This window comes from Phoxinus phoxinus (genome assembly GCF_949152265.1).
Source record: "Phoxinus phoxinus genome assembly, chromosome: 24".
NCBI lineage: Eukaryota > Metazoa > Chordata > Actinopteri > Cypriniformes > Leuciscidae > Phoxinus > Phoxinus phoxinus.
In genome coordinates, this window is record NC_136899.1 from 23,019,552 (window position 1) to 23,038,125 (window position 18,574).

At 35.1% G+C, this 18,574-nt stretch overlaps 1 protein-coding gene across 2 annotated transcripts in view; it reads right to left on the reverse strand.

Annotated features, from left to right (window-relative positions):
- The window catches only part of ccny (cyclin Y), a 46,051-nt gene extending 32,966 nt beyond the window's left edge, over positions 1-13,085 (reverse strand). Inside the window, exon 1 of one of the 2 annotated variants that reach the window (XM_079601878.1) lies at positions 12,574-13,085. In XM_079601878.1, coding sequence (XP_079458004.1) covers positions 12,574-12,727 — 154 coding nt within the window. In that variant the 5' untranslated portion in view covers positions 12,728-13,085. The remainder of the gene's footprint in view (positions 1-12,573) is intronic. The other variant, XM_079601877.1, reaches the window with a different exon arrangement.
- Between the last annotated feature and the right edge of the window lie 5,489 nt (positions 13,086-18,574).

Consider the following 18,574-nt stretch of genomic DNA (forward strand, 5'->3'; position numbering starts at 1 on the left):
AGTCGCAGGACCAGCCAAACTATGAAAAAAAGTGTGACTTATAGTCGGAAAACACGGTAACATTTTCATTTTTATATTTCAACCATCCCTCTAACTACTCAATTTTACAGACCAGTGCAAACAAATATGTCTAATGTTTCCAGTGCAGATCATAAGAGCTGTCGCTGAACACGTTCCTCCTCCACTCAGCTCACGGTCATCTGGCTTCACAAAACCAAGAGAGAGGTTTGAGAGGATTTATTTGGTTATAGCACATTGGTCTTTTGAAGTATACCATTAGCATAATGATTATGCATACAAACAGCCTGATTCTAATTCAATTCTGATTCATTCAGCCCTCAGTGCTGGGCCCTTTGCCTAAAGAAATAAATGAATCTCTGCTCTCTTGAGAGGAGAAAACATAATAAAAAGACACAATAGTTGATGTGCTGAAATAAACAGACGATTACAACTCAGAAATATATTTGAATAAGTATGTGTTAAAATAGTTGTTACATTAATGCACCTAGTCTACATATCTACAACATCACTAATAAACTATATTAATTAACTATATTACGTGTGAACTATTGTAATTACTATTAACACATTTTATGTTGGTCCAAATTAAATAAAATAATGTTTTTGAAGTGTTTTCTGCTCACCAAGGTGGATTATTTGATCAAAAAACATAATATCGTGAAATATTACTACGATTTAAAAATTACTATTTTCTATTAATTTTATTTAAATGTAATTTATTTCTGTGATGATATAAAGCTTACATTTCAGTGTCATTACTCCAGTCTTCAGTGTCACATGACCCTTCAGAAATCTTTGTAATATGCTGATTTGCTGCTAAAGAAAAAATATTATTATCAATGTTGAAAACGACTTTTGCTGCTTAATATTTCTGTGAAAAAAAATAATAAATCAGGATTTTTTGATGAATAGAAAGCTCAAAAGAACAGCATTTCTTTGACATATATTTTTTTGTAAGAACGTATAAGTATTTACTTTCACATCTGCTAAATGTAATGCATGCTAAAGAAAAGTATTAGTTTCTTTAAAAAAAAAAGGAAGAACAATAAGACGTACTGACCCAAAACTTTTGAACGGTAGCATATTTACGGTTTATGTTAAATAATTTAAAGCAACCTTTTAAGCATGGTAAAATCATAACTACACTTTAGTGGGTTATTGTTTAACTTTCCTTTCTAAATGGCATGCTGTATTTATAGCACATCACTTACAACAAAACAGTGCTGCAGCTTTCTGATAACTGATATTATTAGAGTCTGTTCCGACCGCAAGGTTTCCCACAAAAGGTCAAACACTACATCTCAAATGTCAAATGTTCGATTATGTGTTAGTATGTCAAAAGTCAAACTCCTGAAGTTTAGCCTGAAGGCCTTGTGAAAAATAGATCCACGTGTACAGACTGATGCTAAAAGAACAGGCATTCACTGATCTTCCCACGACTGCTTTACAGGAGGATCTCACAAAACCCATCGCGTGAAATCAGTGTTCTTTAAGCGTTCTCTAAGGTCAGGGTCTGTTAGTAAAGAACATTTCTATTTCAAATTCTTTTGAACTTTCTATTCATCCAGGGTTTGTCCTGTATTTAAAATATTTTGGTGGCCGCCAAAATTAATATTTGTCCTGCCAGAGATTGATTTGATATTTGAATCTGCCGTTCTTCAGTTCAACAAAGCAAATATAGAGTTGGAAGCACAACCTGCTTACACAGTTGCTTTAAAACGCTTCTCTGAAAGAACATCAGAGGTTTCTATTTACAACATGTTTTTGCAGCGTTGAGCTTTGTAGCCAATCATAGACATATCTGTTGAGTGTGTGAACGCAGTGGCCAATCAGATGTGTTTAAGTTATTCAGACTTTCTTTGGCGCTAATGCTTTCATTATAAACCAACAAGTATAAACATGATGACAATAAAAGATTCGTTGCACAGCATAGCTTCTGCTTCATTGATTATGACAGGAGATTTGTGTATTTTGCGTTGTTATTGACAGCTTCAGTGATTATACATCATTTCAATAAATGCGAGATGCAGATACGTTCAGCCCTGACTGTCTACAGACCTACTTAGAAAAGTAGGCAAATAAATATAACCATAGATGTGGACAGAAACGCTTTTAAAAGAACTCCCAATGAAACAAAAGGACACTGAATTATAAAAAATACACCAGCAAAGTGAAGCCATAGAAGGAAGCAGTGATGGGTGATGAATTGACTATTTATGACATACACAATATTATTTAATTATTACAACATAAACCTACATCATGAATACTGCAATCATTTCAATGTTCATTTTATTTGGCCATTAAAATTCCCAATGATTGCACTCATTCCTCCTGACACTCATGAATGTGAAGAACACCAAGACAAACAGATTTGATGTCTCAGAATCAGAAACACCCCCCAGTAGCCAACATGTATATGGATGTAGCCTACTTGAAAATGTTCATGATAGTCGCTGTGTGGTTGGTTATATCAATAAACGGATTTAATAATAATATGTACATTACTGTTCAAAAGTTTGAGGTCAGTATGATATTATTAATTATTAATACTTTTATTTAGCAAGGATGCATTAAATTGATCAAAAGCGACAGTAGGCCTAGACATGTCGAATGTTACAAAAGATTTATTCAAACAATGCTATTTCTATTTATCAAAGATTCTCCACAAAAGGTACAAATTAGGCAGCACGATTGTTTTCAACATTGATAGTTAGAAATGTTTCTTGAGCAGCACATCAGCACATTAGAATGTTTGCATGTTTTTTCTTTTTCGTTTTTTTTACTCATTTAATGAAAAAACTTTGGAAATGGCAACTGAAAATTTAGCTTTGCCAAAACAGGAATGATTTATATTTAAAATTGTATAATATTTTACAATGTGTCTTTTATTATTTTTAAAAATTGGCATAGAATTTACTTTGAAACAATTTTTTTTTTTTAGAATTTGCTAGTAAATTTAACAAAGAAATTGCTATCAAATTAAACATGAAAAACACTACTAACCTTTGCTTTATTTACAACTTTTTTTAAAGTGGTTTTGATCAAATAAATGCAGCCTTAGTGAAAGAATAAGAGACTTAAATAAGAGTGTAAAATAAACTTGTAAAAAACCATACACAAACTTTTTAATGGTAGTGTGTATGCACGTAAATATTGAATTATTACAATATTTACAAATTCAAATAATGCAAATTTAATTAAATATAATTATCAGAGTGTGAAAACACAACTTCATTATTTTTATTATATATATATATATTTTATTCTTTCATTTTTTTATTCTTAAACTTTTAAGCAACTTCTGAACACATTTTGAGATTCTGAATCTCATAAAATTGCTCAAATATAAAATCAATATTTTATTAGCTGTATCACCCAGTCCTGTGGAGGACTTCACAAAACGTAAAACCCACACATTCCTGCAGCTTCTAAAGTAACATGAAACAATCTACAACACAACACACGGAAAACCAGTGCACTTCCTGTATGTCATTTCCTTCAGAGGACAAAAATCACCACAGGCCCCGGCAACACGTCAGACAGGAGTCCGGTCCATTCATGAGCAAGAGAGAAAGTGATTAAGAATGATTAGAGAGCGTTTTTAACGGCTGACTCGTTTTATGTTGATGCACTTTCATTCGTCATCAGCTAAAGCAGTCAGCAGTCTTTCCACATTCACAACTCATCTCATATTCTCTCTCTTATCTAGCTTTGGCATACTTTCCTCCACTATTGCAAACATGCTCTGATTCAAACCTCAGTAGTAAAAAAGCTGACATAATTCTGAATCAGTTTTTTTTAAAGGTCAATTTTCAATGAACTACAGAAACGAACATACATGCGTAGCATTTTATACTTAAAACATTGTAATTAACTGTAATATGTCTGGAGAGAAATAGCACAAGGCTGAAACTTTGCGGTGCATGTGTCAAGCGCCTTTGTTAAAAGCTCAAACTGACTATACCTCGAGTTTGAATGGCCATGTGTTCGGATGTACAGTACGCATATGCTAAGAATTCATGTCAAAACTGTAGTATGCTTTGAGCTTAACACATCACTGAGTCTGTGTCACTGTGCTAATCCAGAGGGGTTTTAAAACACTACTAATCTCCCGACCTGTGCTCCGTTACATCAGAAATTAACAAATCTCCCTATCATTTCTGGCAGAGTAAATATGAGCCCTGACTGTTGGCTAAAATAAGCCTAGTTTGAGCTCACTCCACCTCATGTGACATCCGATGATTTAGAACAGAATCTTCAAATAGAGTGTTTGTCATTTCTTTATTTTCACCTTCCAGATTTCTTTGTGTTGGTTTCTTTTCAGTGATTTTGACATCAGTAGCAGTTTAACACACACTCCGAGAAGAAAATGTTCTTAAATAGAAGCTTAAAGGGTTCTGTCAGGCGCTTCAGATGTAGAATCTTTTAGGGGTTCCAATTATGGGATCATTTTATGGATTTAGTTAATTAATTTTAGGTTAATTAAATTTAATGAAGTAAACACCATAGAGCTGCACGATTCTGGATACATCGGAAATCACAATTTTGGGGGTTTCAAACAAAGATCCCGATTGTCCAATGATTCTGAACAGACAACAACAAGTAAATTACTAGAGGTTCTGACAAATGTTAATTGCTGCAGTCTATTTATTAAAATGTTTATTCTACATGAATTTGTAAAAAAAAAAAGCGGGAAAAAAAAAGCGGTTCAAGAGTTCCTTGGTGCTATTTTGCAGTTTCAGAAAACAATTCTGCCACTGACCAGGAAAAACCTAGTCTAAAGTCAGTGGCGCGTTATTCAGATGCTATTTTAAGCGCGCATGCTTGGCCATAATGTAGACTTTGCTTCTCTCATCTACACAGCAGTTCCCATTTTTTGCAAACCATACATAATTACAAGGAAAAATATTACCACACGAGGGAAATCATTGTGGTGTCCATGAAGAAGTGAAAAAATAGGCATAAATCTAGCTTACACATTTTCCCAAATTATTCAAATTATTATTTGTAGTAATGACGGATCAAACCTGTTTGATCAATAGTGGCAAGACACATCGGTATATAAGGACACCTGACAAAGTGGGTTGACCGTCAAGAACCTGGAAACAAAATTCTGAAGACTGCGAAATTACCTTTACCATCATATAAGTTGTGTGCGCTGGCAAATCCACCATTAAAATAGTGATCCCCATGAAACAAGCGCGTCTGCTCTTAAAGGGAATGTGAGATGACGCTCTGACTGGTTTATTGCACGTTACGCCCAAACCACATCTATGAGTAATGTAGCTACTTCACACCAACCCACTTTTGATTTCGGGCGCAAAATCGGGCGCAAGAGTCATTTATTCCGCCGGTATAATAGCAACAGCGCCCGAGATCCGCCCAGGCGCCCACAAAGTAATTTGCGTTTCGCGTTTGATACTTGCGTCTCAGATCGTAAAAATAGGGCCCAATGACTCAAAAATACTTCACTTGTTTCATTAATGGACGAATCTGTGTTTTTTTGTTTTGAAGTGTGATTTTGTCAAAGGTTTAATAGACACAGGCGAACCATTGTCGTTTAGGAATGAGATTGCGATCTTTTAACGATTAATCGTGCAGCTTTACATGGTAGTGAGGTGTAATGCGTGGTTTATACAGTTATACATATGGTTATAACATGATCCAAATGGAAGACCAAATTTGACCCTATAAAAATGAGATTGTTTAAACACAACCTTGCATCTGCATCCCAACTCTAGCTACTGCTACTGTAACTCAAGCTACTGTCAAATGTGCATGTCTAAGAGACAAAACATGTATTAATTAGAAGTGTTGAAAAGTGTTTAAAATCACTATTAACTGTCTGGTTTACAACTTTCACTCAGGAGCAAAAGTCTGCCTTTAAACAACATGTTTCGTAATAATTATCGCTGATATGAAACCAATATTGAGAGAGCCCTAGTGAACAGAGGACAACTACTGGAGTATGTAGACACTGCTTCAAGACAACAAGACTGATGAAGAGAAAAATGTGAGAAGGTGAAGCAGGCAGCAAGAGTAATGTTTCACATGGGGGGTGACTTGTGGAAAGTTTTCTGGATAGACGCTTCGGGGTTTTAAGTCAGCAGTTATAATGTCTGACTTCAAGTCACACATTCGGAGGGTCACAACTCTAAACACAAGCCTGAGGCAGTGCACTCGCAAACAAACGCCCTACTGTACAGCACTCTCAATCATGCCAGAGTCACATTGCACTGCAGGACTGGTGTCTCAACAGAATACATGCTGTAGGGAATCATATGAATGAGTGCGGAAACATGTGGAAAGGTGTAAACCAGGGACGCTTAAATTGTGCAGCTCATGAACCATTCAGTGCGATCAGGGGCCAATGAATGAAATGACCTGTGTTAGTAATGACACCTTCACTTCCACATCTAACAACCTCAGCAAAAAACTCATTCATCAAAGCTGTCTCAAGTCTACAAAAGGACTTTCATTTCCCAGAAAGTGTCAATAGGTGCTTTCACACAAGCAACTTTTGTAAAGTTAATTTAAATGTAACTTCTGTAGATTTAATTAAATTTTAAGTATGTAGAGGCCATGTGCGAACAGAACCTGACAGAAATTCAGGATTAGGATTCAGGAAATTCAAACAGGATTCAGAATTGCAATTCAAATTTGTATTAAAGTAAAAATGAATATTAAATTAGGTTTGAGTTAGCTTTAAAGAGAGAGAGAGATAAACTGATCTGTTTGAAATGTGCCCTATAAAAGAGTATTTTAGAACACTTCATTTCCCAGAATGCTAGAGATGCACCGGTCGACTAGCCGTAAATCGGAAACCGGACTTTTTTTATTGTATTTTTTTGTCTCTATTCCGGACATGCACACAAACTGCATTGCAGTCAATTCCCAAAATGTAATTTGTGTGAGAATCACAACTTTGCAATATAAAAATCTTCCAATTAAAGGGTTTCACTAGAACTAACATTCCTATTATACGTGTTTGATGATATCACAGAAAGTGTCTTTGTATAGTTTTGTTGCATCATACTTTTTTTAATCAGATAAAAATAATTGACATGGTGGGACATTTCTAACCGTACAGGGGCCTGGATTTGGCCCACAGGCCAGACTTCCAGTATCCCTGGAGTAAACTGTAATCTCACAGTTAAGAACATAAATCAAACTGGAACTGTCTGGAACTCTGGCTATTTTATGGTTCCATTCAAAATTCAAACAATATCAAGACTAACAAAGAAACAAACTAGCAGACCATATGGCAAACAACACATAATCCTGTTAGTTCTTAAGACGCGTGCCGTAGTTTCTCGCTCTGCACACTCCCCTGTGCTGTCTATCCTTTAAGAAGAAATATTCAATGGTTTAGGCCTCGCCGACCGTCTGTTGCACAAAAACATGGTAGAACCGCCCTCAAAATTGTAAGCTCCAATCTGATGGCAAGCTGCGACTCAATTTTAGGGACAAGTTTTAATCGGTCCATTGGGACACAATACTGCATTATCAAGGTACCAGGCAGCTACAAAAAGAACCCCAGAGGAATGATTTGACAAAAAAAATATTTTTGAAGACACTGAGTTTTATTTAAAGCCCTTTCTTTCAAGTAAAATGAATATCCTATCATACTGAATTATAAACCAATAACACATTTTACTAAATCAAAATTGCCTTGATCTTTTGACACGTAAGAGGTATTTGTACTATTAAAACATCCTGCAAGTTTCATGACTTTAAACGTCCTCCTCATTACAAACATAGCAAGCTCAAAAAACAGCTTATTTAGATATTAAGTGACTATGGATGTCACACAGGCAAATACATTTGAATATGACTGCCTCGCCTCCAGAGCAAGACATCGACGAACAGTTATACATCATCACACCATAAGCCCCGCCCACTGGCGTTCACTCACTGAACGGCTGACACTTTCCAACACTGGATTTGAGTGAGTTGTCAAATGCAAACAGAAGCCATTATAATGACTGACGCTGTCTACACTGATACAGTATACAGATGTGCATTCAATTCATGACATACTCCACGCGTTTCAGTATGTAGACAACAGGATAAATGGAAGCTTTGGCGCGTCCAGTTTAAACATTCTGGATCGTGTCGGAGGATTATATGTTTGTTCGAAGCATTTTATTGAGTAAACAAGCACAGTGTAATGGAGTTTGCAAAGAAACTTTTGTTGAAAGATAAGGCACATTAAATCCATGTCATGACCCCTTTAAAGCTACAATATGTAATTTTTTTCGCCGCTGGGAGTCGCTAACATCTTACGATAACAAAGGCGTAGATTGATGATGCAGTGATAAGCGGAATCATGGAACTTGCCGTCATGCTGACGGATCTAATGTTAATGGATGAGTGAATACATCCATGTTTTTTAGTTCTCCTTTTGTCCCATAGTCTGCTTGCCATGATCCATAATGTTTGAACGAAACAACAACTGCGAACCGCTAAACATTACGCAGTTGTACACATCTGTCGCCATGGTTACTATGGCAGTACAAGCGGAAACCATAGGATAACGCGGATATTACGTCATTGACAGGCGATAAGTGACGTAGGACTGGCACTATTTAAAATTGTGAATTTCTCTGAATTTTCAAATTCTTGGAAACATTTTAGATAATGCAAGTACATAATTGAAAGTAGGCATGTGCCGGTATCACTTTTTCATGCTGCGATTAATTGAGAGAGCATTTATCACGGTATACGGTATTATCACGATATTGTAATTTTACAAGAGAAACAGGTTAAAAAAAGAAACAAACTTCAGTTTTGTCCTTTTAGTAACTTTAATAACTTTTTAATGAACTAAAAGTAACTCAAACATTTAAATACAAATAAATATAAATAAAACAATATAAAATATAAAAGTAAACTCAACAATTATATCCTTTATCTCCCTGAATTGCAGTGGATGGTTGTCACGAATATGAGCGAACATGTTAGACGTGTTCCCTTGTTTTGGAGCCACTTCCCGTCCACATGTCTTACACAAAGGGAAACTGTCTTCGATCAGCAATCCCTCTGCATTTTTTTGGAACCCAAAATATTTCCAAACATCTGACTTTACCCTTTTTGAAGGGGGATAAATTGTCGGCAGCGTTCCTCCTTCCGCCATTCTTCTTCTTCATGTGAGAATTTGAATGCGGCGTCAGTGGCCGTGGCGCGCACTGCGTGCAGTGTGATTCTACATGTGACGTGAACACTGTTTACATCCGGGTGCGCTCACGTGTTCTGCGCAGCATATACGCTGTGTTTGTTCAAGCGGTTGATGGAAAATAAGCTATAATGCACGTTCTAAAAATAAAAATTTGGATCTATTATTTTTTACGGTATTTTGAAGTGCCCACGATAACAATATCGTGTATATTCATTATCGTGATTTATCGAATTACCGAAAATCGGCACATGTCTAATTGAAAGAAATATATAACACTACGCAAATGGTTTTTGGACATTTTGATACAAAATTTGTACATATTGTAGATATACAAGCAATGTGACAACATTGTAAAATCATTAAATTATCATAAAGCAGCTTTTCATGAATGAGAGATTGAAAATAGAGCTCTGACACTGGTTTATTCAGTAGGATAAAGCTGATTCACACAGCAGCTGTCTGAATCACAATAGACAGTGTTAATCACAGTCCAGCTCCTCTTCCATCACAGAAGACTGGCACAGACTGACCCCGACCGCGGAAGAGAGTATCTTTACCCAACACACACTTCTCATCTCAAGGGGACACAAGCTAAGCTGCCATGGGTGGGCTAGATATGACGAAATACGGGACTTCCTCAATTTGCAGTGTATCTCGGGAGTGTGCGATAAAAGTGTCTGTATGTAAATGCACTTTGGGGTGGATAGAATTATTTTAAAACACAAAAAAATGCCATCCTCAGAAATGTGCTCGAGACAAATGGGGGTTATGCGCCACAGACTTCTGTATTCTGTAAAAACAGGTCACATTGCTTCCAATTCAGGTCTTTTGTGTGTGCTTCGGTAAATATAGAGCCGTTTTACACAAGATGCCCTCAAAGGAGCGAACAAAGATGAGCATATCCGATGTCCATCACATATGCAAATTGATATATAAAAGTTGTTTTTCTTCTTCTCACTAACATTTAAATGAAATAAAACGGCAACAATAAAAATAACTAGCTAGATTAGCTGAGTCCATAGATATCGCTTCAGTTCATATGCCATTAACACTTTGAGACATGTTTTCATGTTTGTTCATGTGACCTTCAGCATAAAGCATATTTTAAAGGGGTATAAATGTGCCAAAATTTTTAATTAGTGGTTAAAGATTTTTTGTTAAATTATGTTATATAATCACTAACAAAATATATATATATATTTTTTTTTTTTTAGCTAAAAAGGATATTACAGAGAGTGAACCGAAATGAAACCACACAAAACTAGGTTTTGTTATTAACTGAAATAAAATTTAAGTTGCCAAGGCAACATTCATTATTTTCATTTAGTCTAACTTGATATACTAAAGTAAAACTGAAATTTATTCAGAATGTGTAAAAATGACAAAATACACAACATTTCTAAAATAAAAAAAGAATTGATGATATTAAAACAAATAATATATTAAAAAATAGATATGGTATAAATATAAAAATAATATAGTATCTCATTAACACAACAATAAACAAAAGTTTAATATATTCATATATATAATATGTTTTTTTCACTTTAGATATATTACCCTTTATAAGTTTATAAGACTATTATTTTCCGTGCCATTTCCAGTCATTCATGAGTGTTAGTCAAGAACTAAAAAAGAAAAAGTTCTTGAGATTTTCCTCACAAAGACCAATTTTTAAGTAAATAAAATATTTAAAAGCAGATTGATCAAAATATATAAATGATGTGTTAATATAGGCCCTTTATTAAGCCCCTTTATCAAACAAACATTTCATGGCACCTACAGTGTATAATATGTTGGTTATTGATTTCTCATGCGGCACAGCTATATAAATATGATCACGTGGATCAGTAACTGTTCCTGGATCAGCTATATCTCATACATGAGCTCTGCCTGCTGTCACATGACAGTCTCATCAGCCTCCTCTCCTTTCAGATGTTAAATTACATTAGAACATTCATGTATCTGGATCCACTCTCCACTTCAGCAGATGCCCAGCGCACCGGCTGCATTAACTGCACAGATCAGATCGAACAACAGACAGCTGTGATCCAAGATACCTCTGATCTGATCACGCACAAAAACATTCACCTGGCTTTAATCCACAATATGAATCAAACGCTGGAAACATACGACACCCTTGGTAACGTCATACCATGGTAAGATGGTAATACTATAGAATCAGATGGTAACACCATGATACAGAATGATTACCATATTCAAGTGCCATGACATTTACATGGTTCTTCAAGCACTATGGTATTTTATCAACAAGTGTAACGGTCAGTAAGAGCTGTGCGTGTAAACCCCTGGCCTCAAGAGGTGCGCTAGCGTCTTTAGCATCCTTCTTAGCGTGCCCGCCTCCCACGCCGCCGGAGACCCGGTTTGAATCCTGCTCGCCACGGGTCGAATAACACCGGTTACAATTGCATGTCCAAAAATGAAATTATTATAGTATTTTTTGTTAGTGAGTAAAACTAAGTAGCCTAACTACAAAGAATATCTACTATGGTAATACCACAGTATGTAAATATCAGTATTCTTCAAAATACATTGGAGTACAATCAATGTAAATGTTGAAGTATGTTAATTGTATAATCATGCAATATTATTATACATTGTGGTAATACCATGGTGTGTAATGTAAATGCTATGGTAAATTAACATGGTAAAGTCCTTAATTTTGTAGGTTATATATGTTTTCTATATCATATTTTTTGTATGACAGTGATGGGTGAAACCAAGTTGTCAGAGGTTTAAAACCCTAGCTATGCCGTTTTGTTTAAAAAAAAATATGGTTAGCATGGTATTTTTTTATATATATATATAGGCTACCAACAAGACTAATGCACTGTAAAAATAATATGATCAATAAGGTATGACAACATATGTTTTTACATATGTTTGCTTTAACTCATCAAATAAGCAATTTTCTACTTTTTTTAGATGTTATACATTCAACTCATTTGTTAAACCACTAAGTTGATTGTACTTAAAAATGTAAGGAAGCATTTTATATTATTTTTTTACAGTGTGGCAGCAAAACACTAAAGTGCTATTAACAGACGATGTGTGATTATTTTACCATAAGGGCGTTACCATGGCACAGTGGGGTAATACCATGGTACTTCTACCTACTGTATGAATGATGGACCTGAATGACTGTCAACAGCATAGTATTATAGTATTTACATTTACCATGGTATTTACGTGTTTTTTACCATAAGTGTAAAAAAAAACGTACTTTTTAAAAAAGAACCCTCATGACGTCTCTTCAGTGAGTTGTTATTCTGGCCAACACTGGTTATTGTTAACGGTCGTGAATCTCGGGTGTTATCAGTGTGTGGATGGTGATGCTGGATGACACCCACCGTCTATGTTCTCTCTGTCGCTGATGTGCTGGAGGTTGCAGCCCGTGTCCTCTCGGCTCAGCTCCGGTTCGGGCCGGTACGGCTCCAGCCTCGAGTGCGCGTTCCTCCGGAGCTTCGGGCTGGACGACACGCAGCATGATGTGCTGTTCCCCATGAGTCCCGGTGCGTGTGCGGATAAACGAACAGATGATGGGCGGAACAGCTGCGGATGACGGGGTGAAACACGGGCTCTGCGATCTGCGAGATCACTCCCGTGCCAAACGGTCGTGTAAAGACATCAGCGTGTTTCAATCACGACTGTCCTCATTAAATCAACACATAATCCAAGCGGGCTGCTCTACAGGGTGTTTGTATGTGCGTATGCGCCGGTATCCGTGGGTTATTCCATTATCACCCGTCGCAGTTACATTGTATCGTACAGCTGTCAGTGTATCGCCGAGCCCACGATCACACACACACACAGACACAGTGAGAGAGAGAGAACACACGGAACAGCTTCCGGTTCAGCGTCTGACGTCACTCTGAACGATACATTTTGTATCTGCTTGCAAGAGATTTTAATAATGCATCCTAAACACGATATTGATATATTTTCTCCTGGCATATTTGTCTTATTTTATTGGTTGCATTAAACCACGTTAATCTGGCTACACATTAGTTACACAATGGATACAATCTATTTATGTGTGTGCACTTTCATCCACATATCCAAAAAAATATGTTAATGTACAATAATAGATGTGGTATTATCATGTAAAAAGGAGCATAATTTGGGGTTAGGGTGAAAAAACAGCTCAATTTTATTCAGAGACACAAATTGAGCAAAATGCAATTTCCTGCAATTGCTGAAATTATATTGATAAAAAGATGAAATTCTGATGTTTGTAATGTAAATGAATGAGATCAACAGTATAACAGACTACCTACATAAATTGCATATTATTATCAGTTGACACCCTATTTCTGCCAATAATATTTTCTTAGTAAGATAATATTACATTTTATGAATAAAGCTATTTATTGCAGGGGCCAAAACATATAATGCAATACAATTATGACTTATGAGTTATGAACAATTATGACTTATGAACAAATACATATTCCTCAGAAGCCTGATGGAACATATTTGATACTCACATTTTAAATTATGGATAATCAAGTAAACCTAAGTTGCCTCTGTCCAATAAATGTTCATTTTGAAATATTACTAACAATATAAAAGTTCTAAGTGGCAAAAATGGCACTGATAAAAATAATAATAATAATCTGACACTGGTTGTGTCTATATGCTTTAATATATTTACATGGTAAATATATGTAAATATGTGTAAATATATTTAACCCCCCGCACACGCACACACACACACACACACACACACACACACACACACACACACACACACACACAAGATTGTGTGAATATTGTGTATTCACACAATCACAATGAATATGCTATTAAATTTCATCAGTATCTCTGAAAAACAAGAAGTGGCCATTTAAAAATGTTATTAAGATTACAAGTTTTGTGACATTTATCGGCTACAACGAAACAGGCTTGACACAAAAGGCCTCACTAATAGGTTTATGTTGGCTGCATTGTATTTATGTTATCAGACTTAAGATTTAATGTCATTGGACATGGCGTTATATCACAAATTCAAATCATCGTGTTCCAATTAACCATATCAAAGACTATACAACATATGGTCTGAAGACACAAGAAAAGTAATGGAACCAATTTAAAGCACAAATGTCAAATGATAACAGAATTATGAAACATAAGAGTGTCAGCTTCAGAAAAATGGAAATTGCTTCCTATAATGTTTGAGAAAAGATGATGTCTGTTCTGTGTACAAAACACTATAGTAATATACAGAAGAATCTGCTGTGCTGAAAGTTATCAAATTTGACTGCATCATAAATGATTGACAGATTGAATATGTTGGTAATCTGTAATGGAGCTTTATTGTCTATAGTCATCCATTAATAAGTAATAATACCAACTTTTATCATTCAAGACTGTAAGTCAAGGCAAGTTTATTATACACTTTATTGTACTGTAAGGCAAAGTAATAATGGTAATTCATGATTTATATAATGAGCATCATAAAAAGGCAACAGACATATAAAGTCAATCTTAAAATCCTATAAACTAATCTGGAATGGAATAAAAATACATGAAAAATAAATGAGGGGTGAAACAGGTGTGCCGAATTCTGACCCCCGCCATTACCCTCCTATTGGTTGGTAGGTTTAGGATTAGTTGTGGGGGAGGGGTTATGATTAGGGGTGGGGTCGAGGGGGGTCATCATTTGGCAGGGAGTCGAAATTCGGCACATAAACTGTATGAACAAAGTCTCTTTACATTACAGCTGTGTGAACGCCATGGAAAGTAGGCCTAATGACAAGTGAAGCATATTATCAGTCAATACAATATAACAGCGCCCTCTAGTGGTGCAAGGGGGGGTTTGCACTTGTCAAATTGAATATACAATCCGAGTGTTTTCGAAAGAAAGAAAGAAAGAAAGAAAGAAAGAAAGAAAGAAAGAAAGAAAGAAAGAAAGAAAGAAAGAAAGAAAGAAAGAAAGAAAGAAAGAAAGAAAGAAAGAAAGAAAGAAAGAAAGAAAGAAAGATTTCATATAAAAGCAGGATGGTAATTTGCATATGCAAATTATTTGCAGCGGGGCCTCTCCAACCTCAGAAGTTCAAACATGCAGCATATTTCATATGGAATAACAAAGACATACTATTCAAAAACAAATCACTATTCTATCATACTTGGTTCAATGAAGGGATTATACTCGTAGGACAATTGATTAATTCAAATGGATATTTGTTATCATATACTGAATTTCTACAAAAATAAATTACCAGTTAAACCAAGAGAATTTGCCATTGTTCTTGACGCGATCCCAAAGAGTGTGATGTTACTCTTAAAAAATGCTGAGTCAGTGGAAATCAACATGGATAATCTTTGTAGTAAGATTTTCATCGATAATGTTAATGTTTTAAAACAAAAATGTAGCAATAAGATTATAAGGAATTCTCTTGGTTCTGTGTCTTTTCCTGCAGCAAGATTCTTTTGGTCTTCTTTATTTGGATATATCTCTTGGGGTAAAGCATGGAAATTGCCAAGTAAGTTTTGTGTCAATAACAAAATTAAAGAAGTGTCTTACAAAATACTTCACAGAATTTATCCTGCTAAGCATGTTTTGGAAAGATTTAAACTAAATATTTCATATACTTGTGAATTTTGTGTAATAGAAAAAGAAACAATTTTGCATCTGTTTTTTCACTGTATTTACTCAAGATTATTTTGGAAAGATTTAGAAACCTTTATTAATAGAAAACTGAAGTGTATGATGGAAATTAGTGTTTTTGATGTGCTTTTTTATACTCAGAATGACAATTTGGAATGTAAAGAACAACATATTATACAGTTATTTGTTTTATTAGGAAAATACCATATACATAAAAAGAAGTGGGCTCAAGATAAACCAAATTTTCCACATTTTATAAATGACTTTACCCTATATGTACATCTTTTGGAACAAACTAAAAACAAAAAAGCAATGAAAACATGTAATGCTTTGAAAGCACTGGATTTTATGTAAATTATATTACTTTTTATTTTATTTTATTTTTTTCTCTCTTCCTGGCAGCTAATGTTAATGTGATATTGTGAATATGTAATACCTCTTGTTCTTGTGGCATTGAAAAAAAAAAAAAAAAAAAAAAAAAACATGCAGCACGCCGCGTACATTAAAGGGACAGCTCACACAAAAATTACAAAAAAAAAAAAAAAAAATGTTTTGGTAAGTAATTGATGACAGCATCAATTACTTACCCTGTGTGAGTTTCTTTCTTCTGTTGAACACAAAATATGATATTTTGAAGAATGTTGGTATCCGGACAGTTGACGGTTGCCATTGACTCATATACTGTAGTAGGAAAAAAAGTACTATGGAAGTCACTGTCTAGTTACCAACATTGTTCAAAATATCTTCTTATTCGATGCCACAAGAACAAGAGGTAGTAGGCTATAATATCACATAATGAAATAGTATATGAAAGTATATGAAATGTTGAGCTTAAATCTTTCCAAAACATGTTTGGCAGGATAATCGTGAAGTATTTTGTAAGACACTTCTTTTATTTACTTATTAACACAGTTTTGGCAACTTCCATGCTTTGAAACAAGAGATATTACCAAAAAAATCTTGCTGTAGGAAATGACACACAGCAAAGCATTTCTTGTATTGCTACATTGTTGTTTTAAAACATCAACATTCATCAATGAAATGTAATAATCCATGTTGATTTTCACTGAATTAGTTATTTAAAAATAACATCTGGAACCAAGTCAAGAACAATAGCAAACTCTCTTGGTTTAACTGGTCATTGAAATGTGTGTAGAAATTCAGAATATGATAACAAATATCAATTGGAATTAACCAATTGATATCTTACTAAAATAATCCTCATAGATATCAACCTCAAATTTGGAACAAGTTGTCCTATCATACATCCCAATGCAGCGGAAAACCCAAGTGTCTTTTGCTAGTTTCTGCCCGACGCAGTTATTGTTTTAATGTCCTCCTGTGCCACGTTATTTAAATAGCAAATCTATTTAAGGAACTGAAATAGACTGGGCCAATGACCAACTGTAACCCGGCCTAAAGTCAATGGCGCAATATTTGTTTTGTTATTTAAAGAGCGCATTAGTAATATGCACCTGTAGGCGGGTTCACAGCACGCGTATACTCTGCTTATTACACACACAGGGACGCGCAGCACACAAACTAGTCAAATATTAAAAATTAAAGGATTACAATGTAAAAGATTATTATTGTGTACATAAAGATATGGTGGAATCTGGCTTGTCCCGTAGATGGTCTACACTTTAACCTCATGCATGAGCAGATCCTCCGTTTCCTCGAGACGCGTTCAGTTTTTCCACTTGCAAATTCCACCATTCGCGCTTTAAAAGCGCAAGTCGCTTTTAAAGAGAATGGTAGTTGAGACTCTAATTTGGTTTATTTCACGCTACGCCCAATACACACACATTACTCATTAAGAGAATAGGGACGACCCTTTTAGACCATGTGCTGGGCGCACTGACCATTTATCTCGCCGTTAAACTAGCAAAAGTGGATTCGGACACTTGCTCCGTGCGCTTTAGACCATGCGCGTAGATCGTTAAATTGTTTAGATTTATGGCTTTGATATTAGATATTTTCATCCTATTAAACCTCTATAATTTTTGTTTCACTTTTTTAACTTTTGCTGGACTGTACTTCAACAAAAATCGGCCAAGGTTCTTCTTTAAAATGAGACCAAACTTAATTCTGTGCTCCAAAGCTTCAAATCTTTACGAGTTTTTTAACAGGGACATTTTTGTACTCTAACCCCTTAAGCGGCACCCCGTTTTTTTTTAAGACGTGAAAATGCACATTCCGAACTTAAATGGTTGTAATTCAAGAATGCTTTGGAATAAAGATGTAAGATTGGTCTTGTTTTAAATACATTTGGCAGATTTTTGTTGAAGTGAAATAAATTAAGACAGTTAAACAGAAAAAAAAGTTATAGAAGTTTGAGTTTATGAAAATGTACAATGTTAAAGTGTCTTTATTTAACATTATTTATTCAAATATTATTTATTTATTTAGAAACTGCTTAGTGTTGTGCCCAGTGTGTTTATATATTTCCTTTTAAGACCTTGTCTTTTTGTTATAAAATAAAGTTATGTCCTTTCAACTGAATCCAAAAAAAAAAACAAAAAAACCTGATGAGGGTTAGTTGTTGTATTTCTGTTTGGCCATGGAGGGTACCACTAGCCGACTCTTAAGGTATGATGATAAATTGTGGTATTTGTTAACAAGTGGCATTCATCTAACAAGGTGTTTTTTTTTTCTTTTTTCTGTCTGCAGTCTTTCTTTGGCACTTCTCAGTCTTTGTGTCTGTGACCATTTTGGAAGTGAGGTTTATCCAGGCAAGTTCT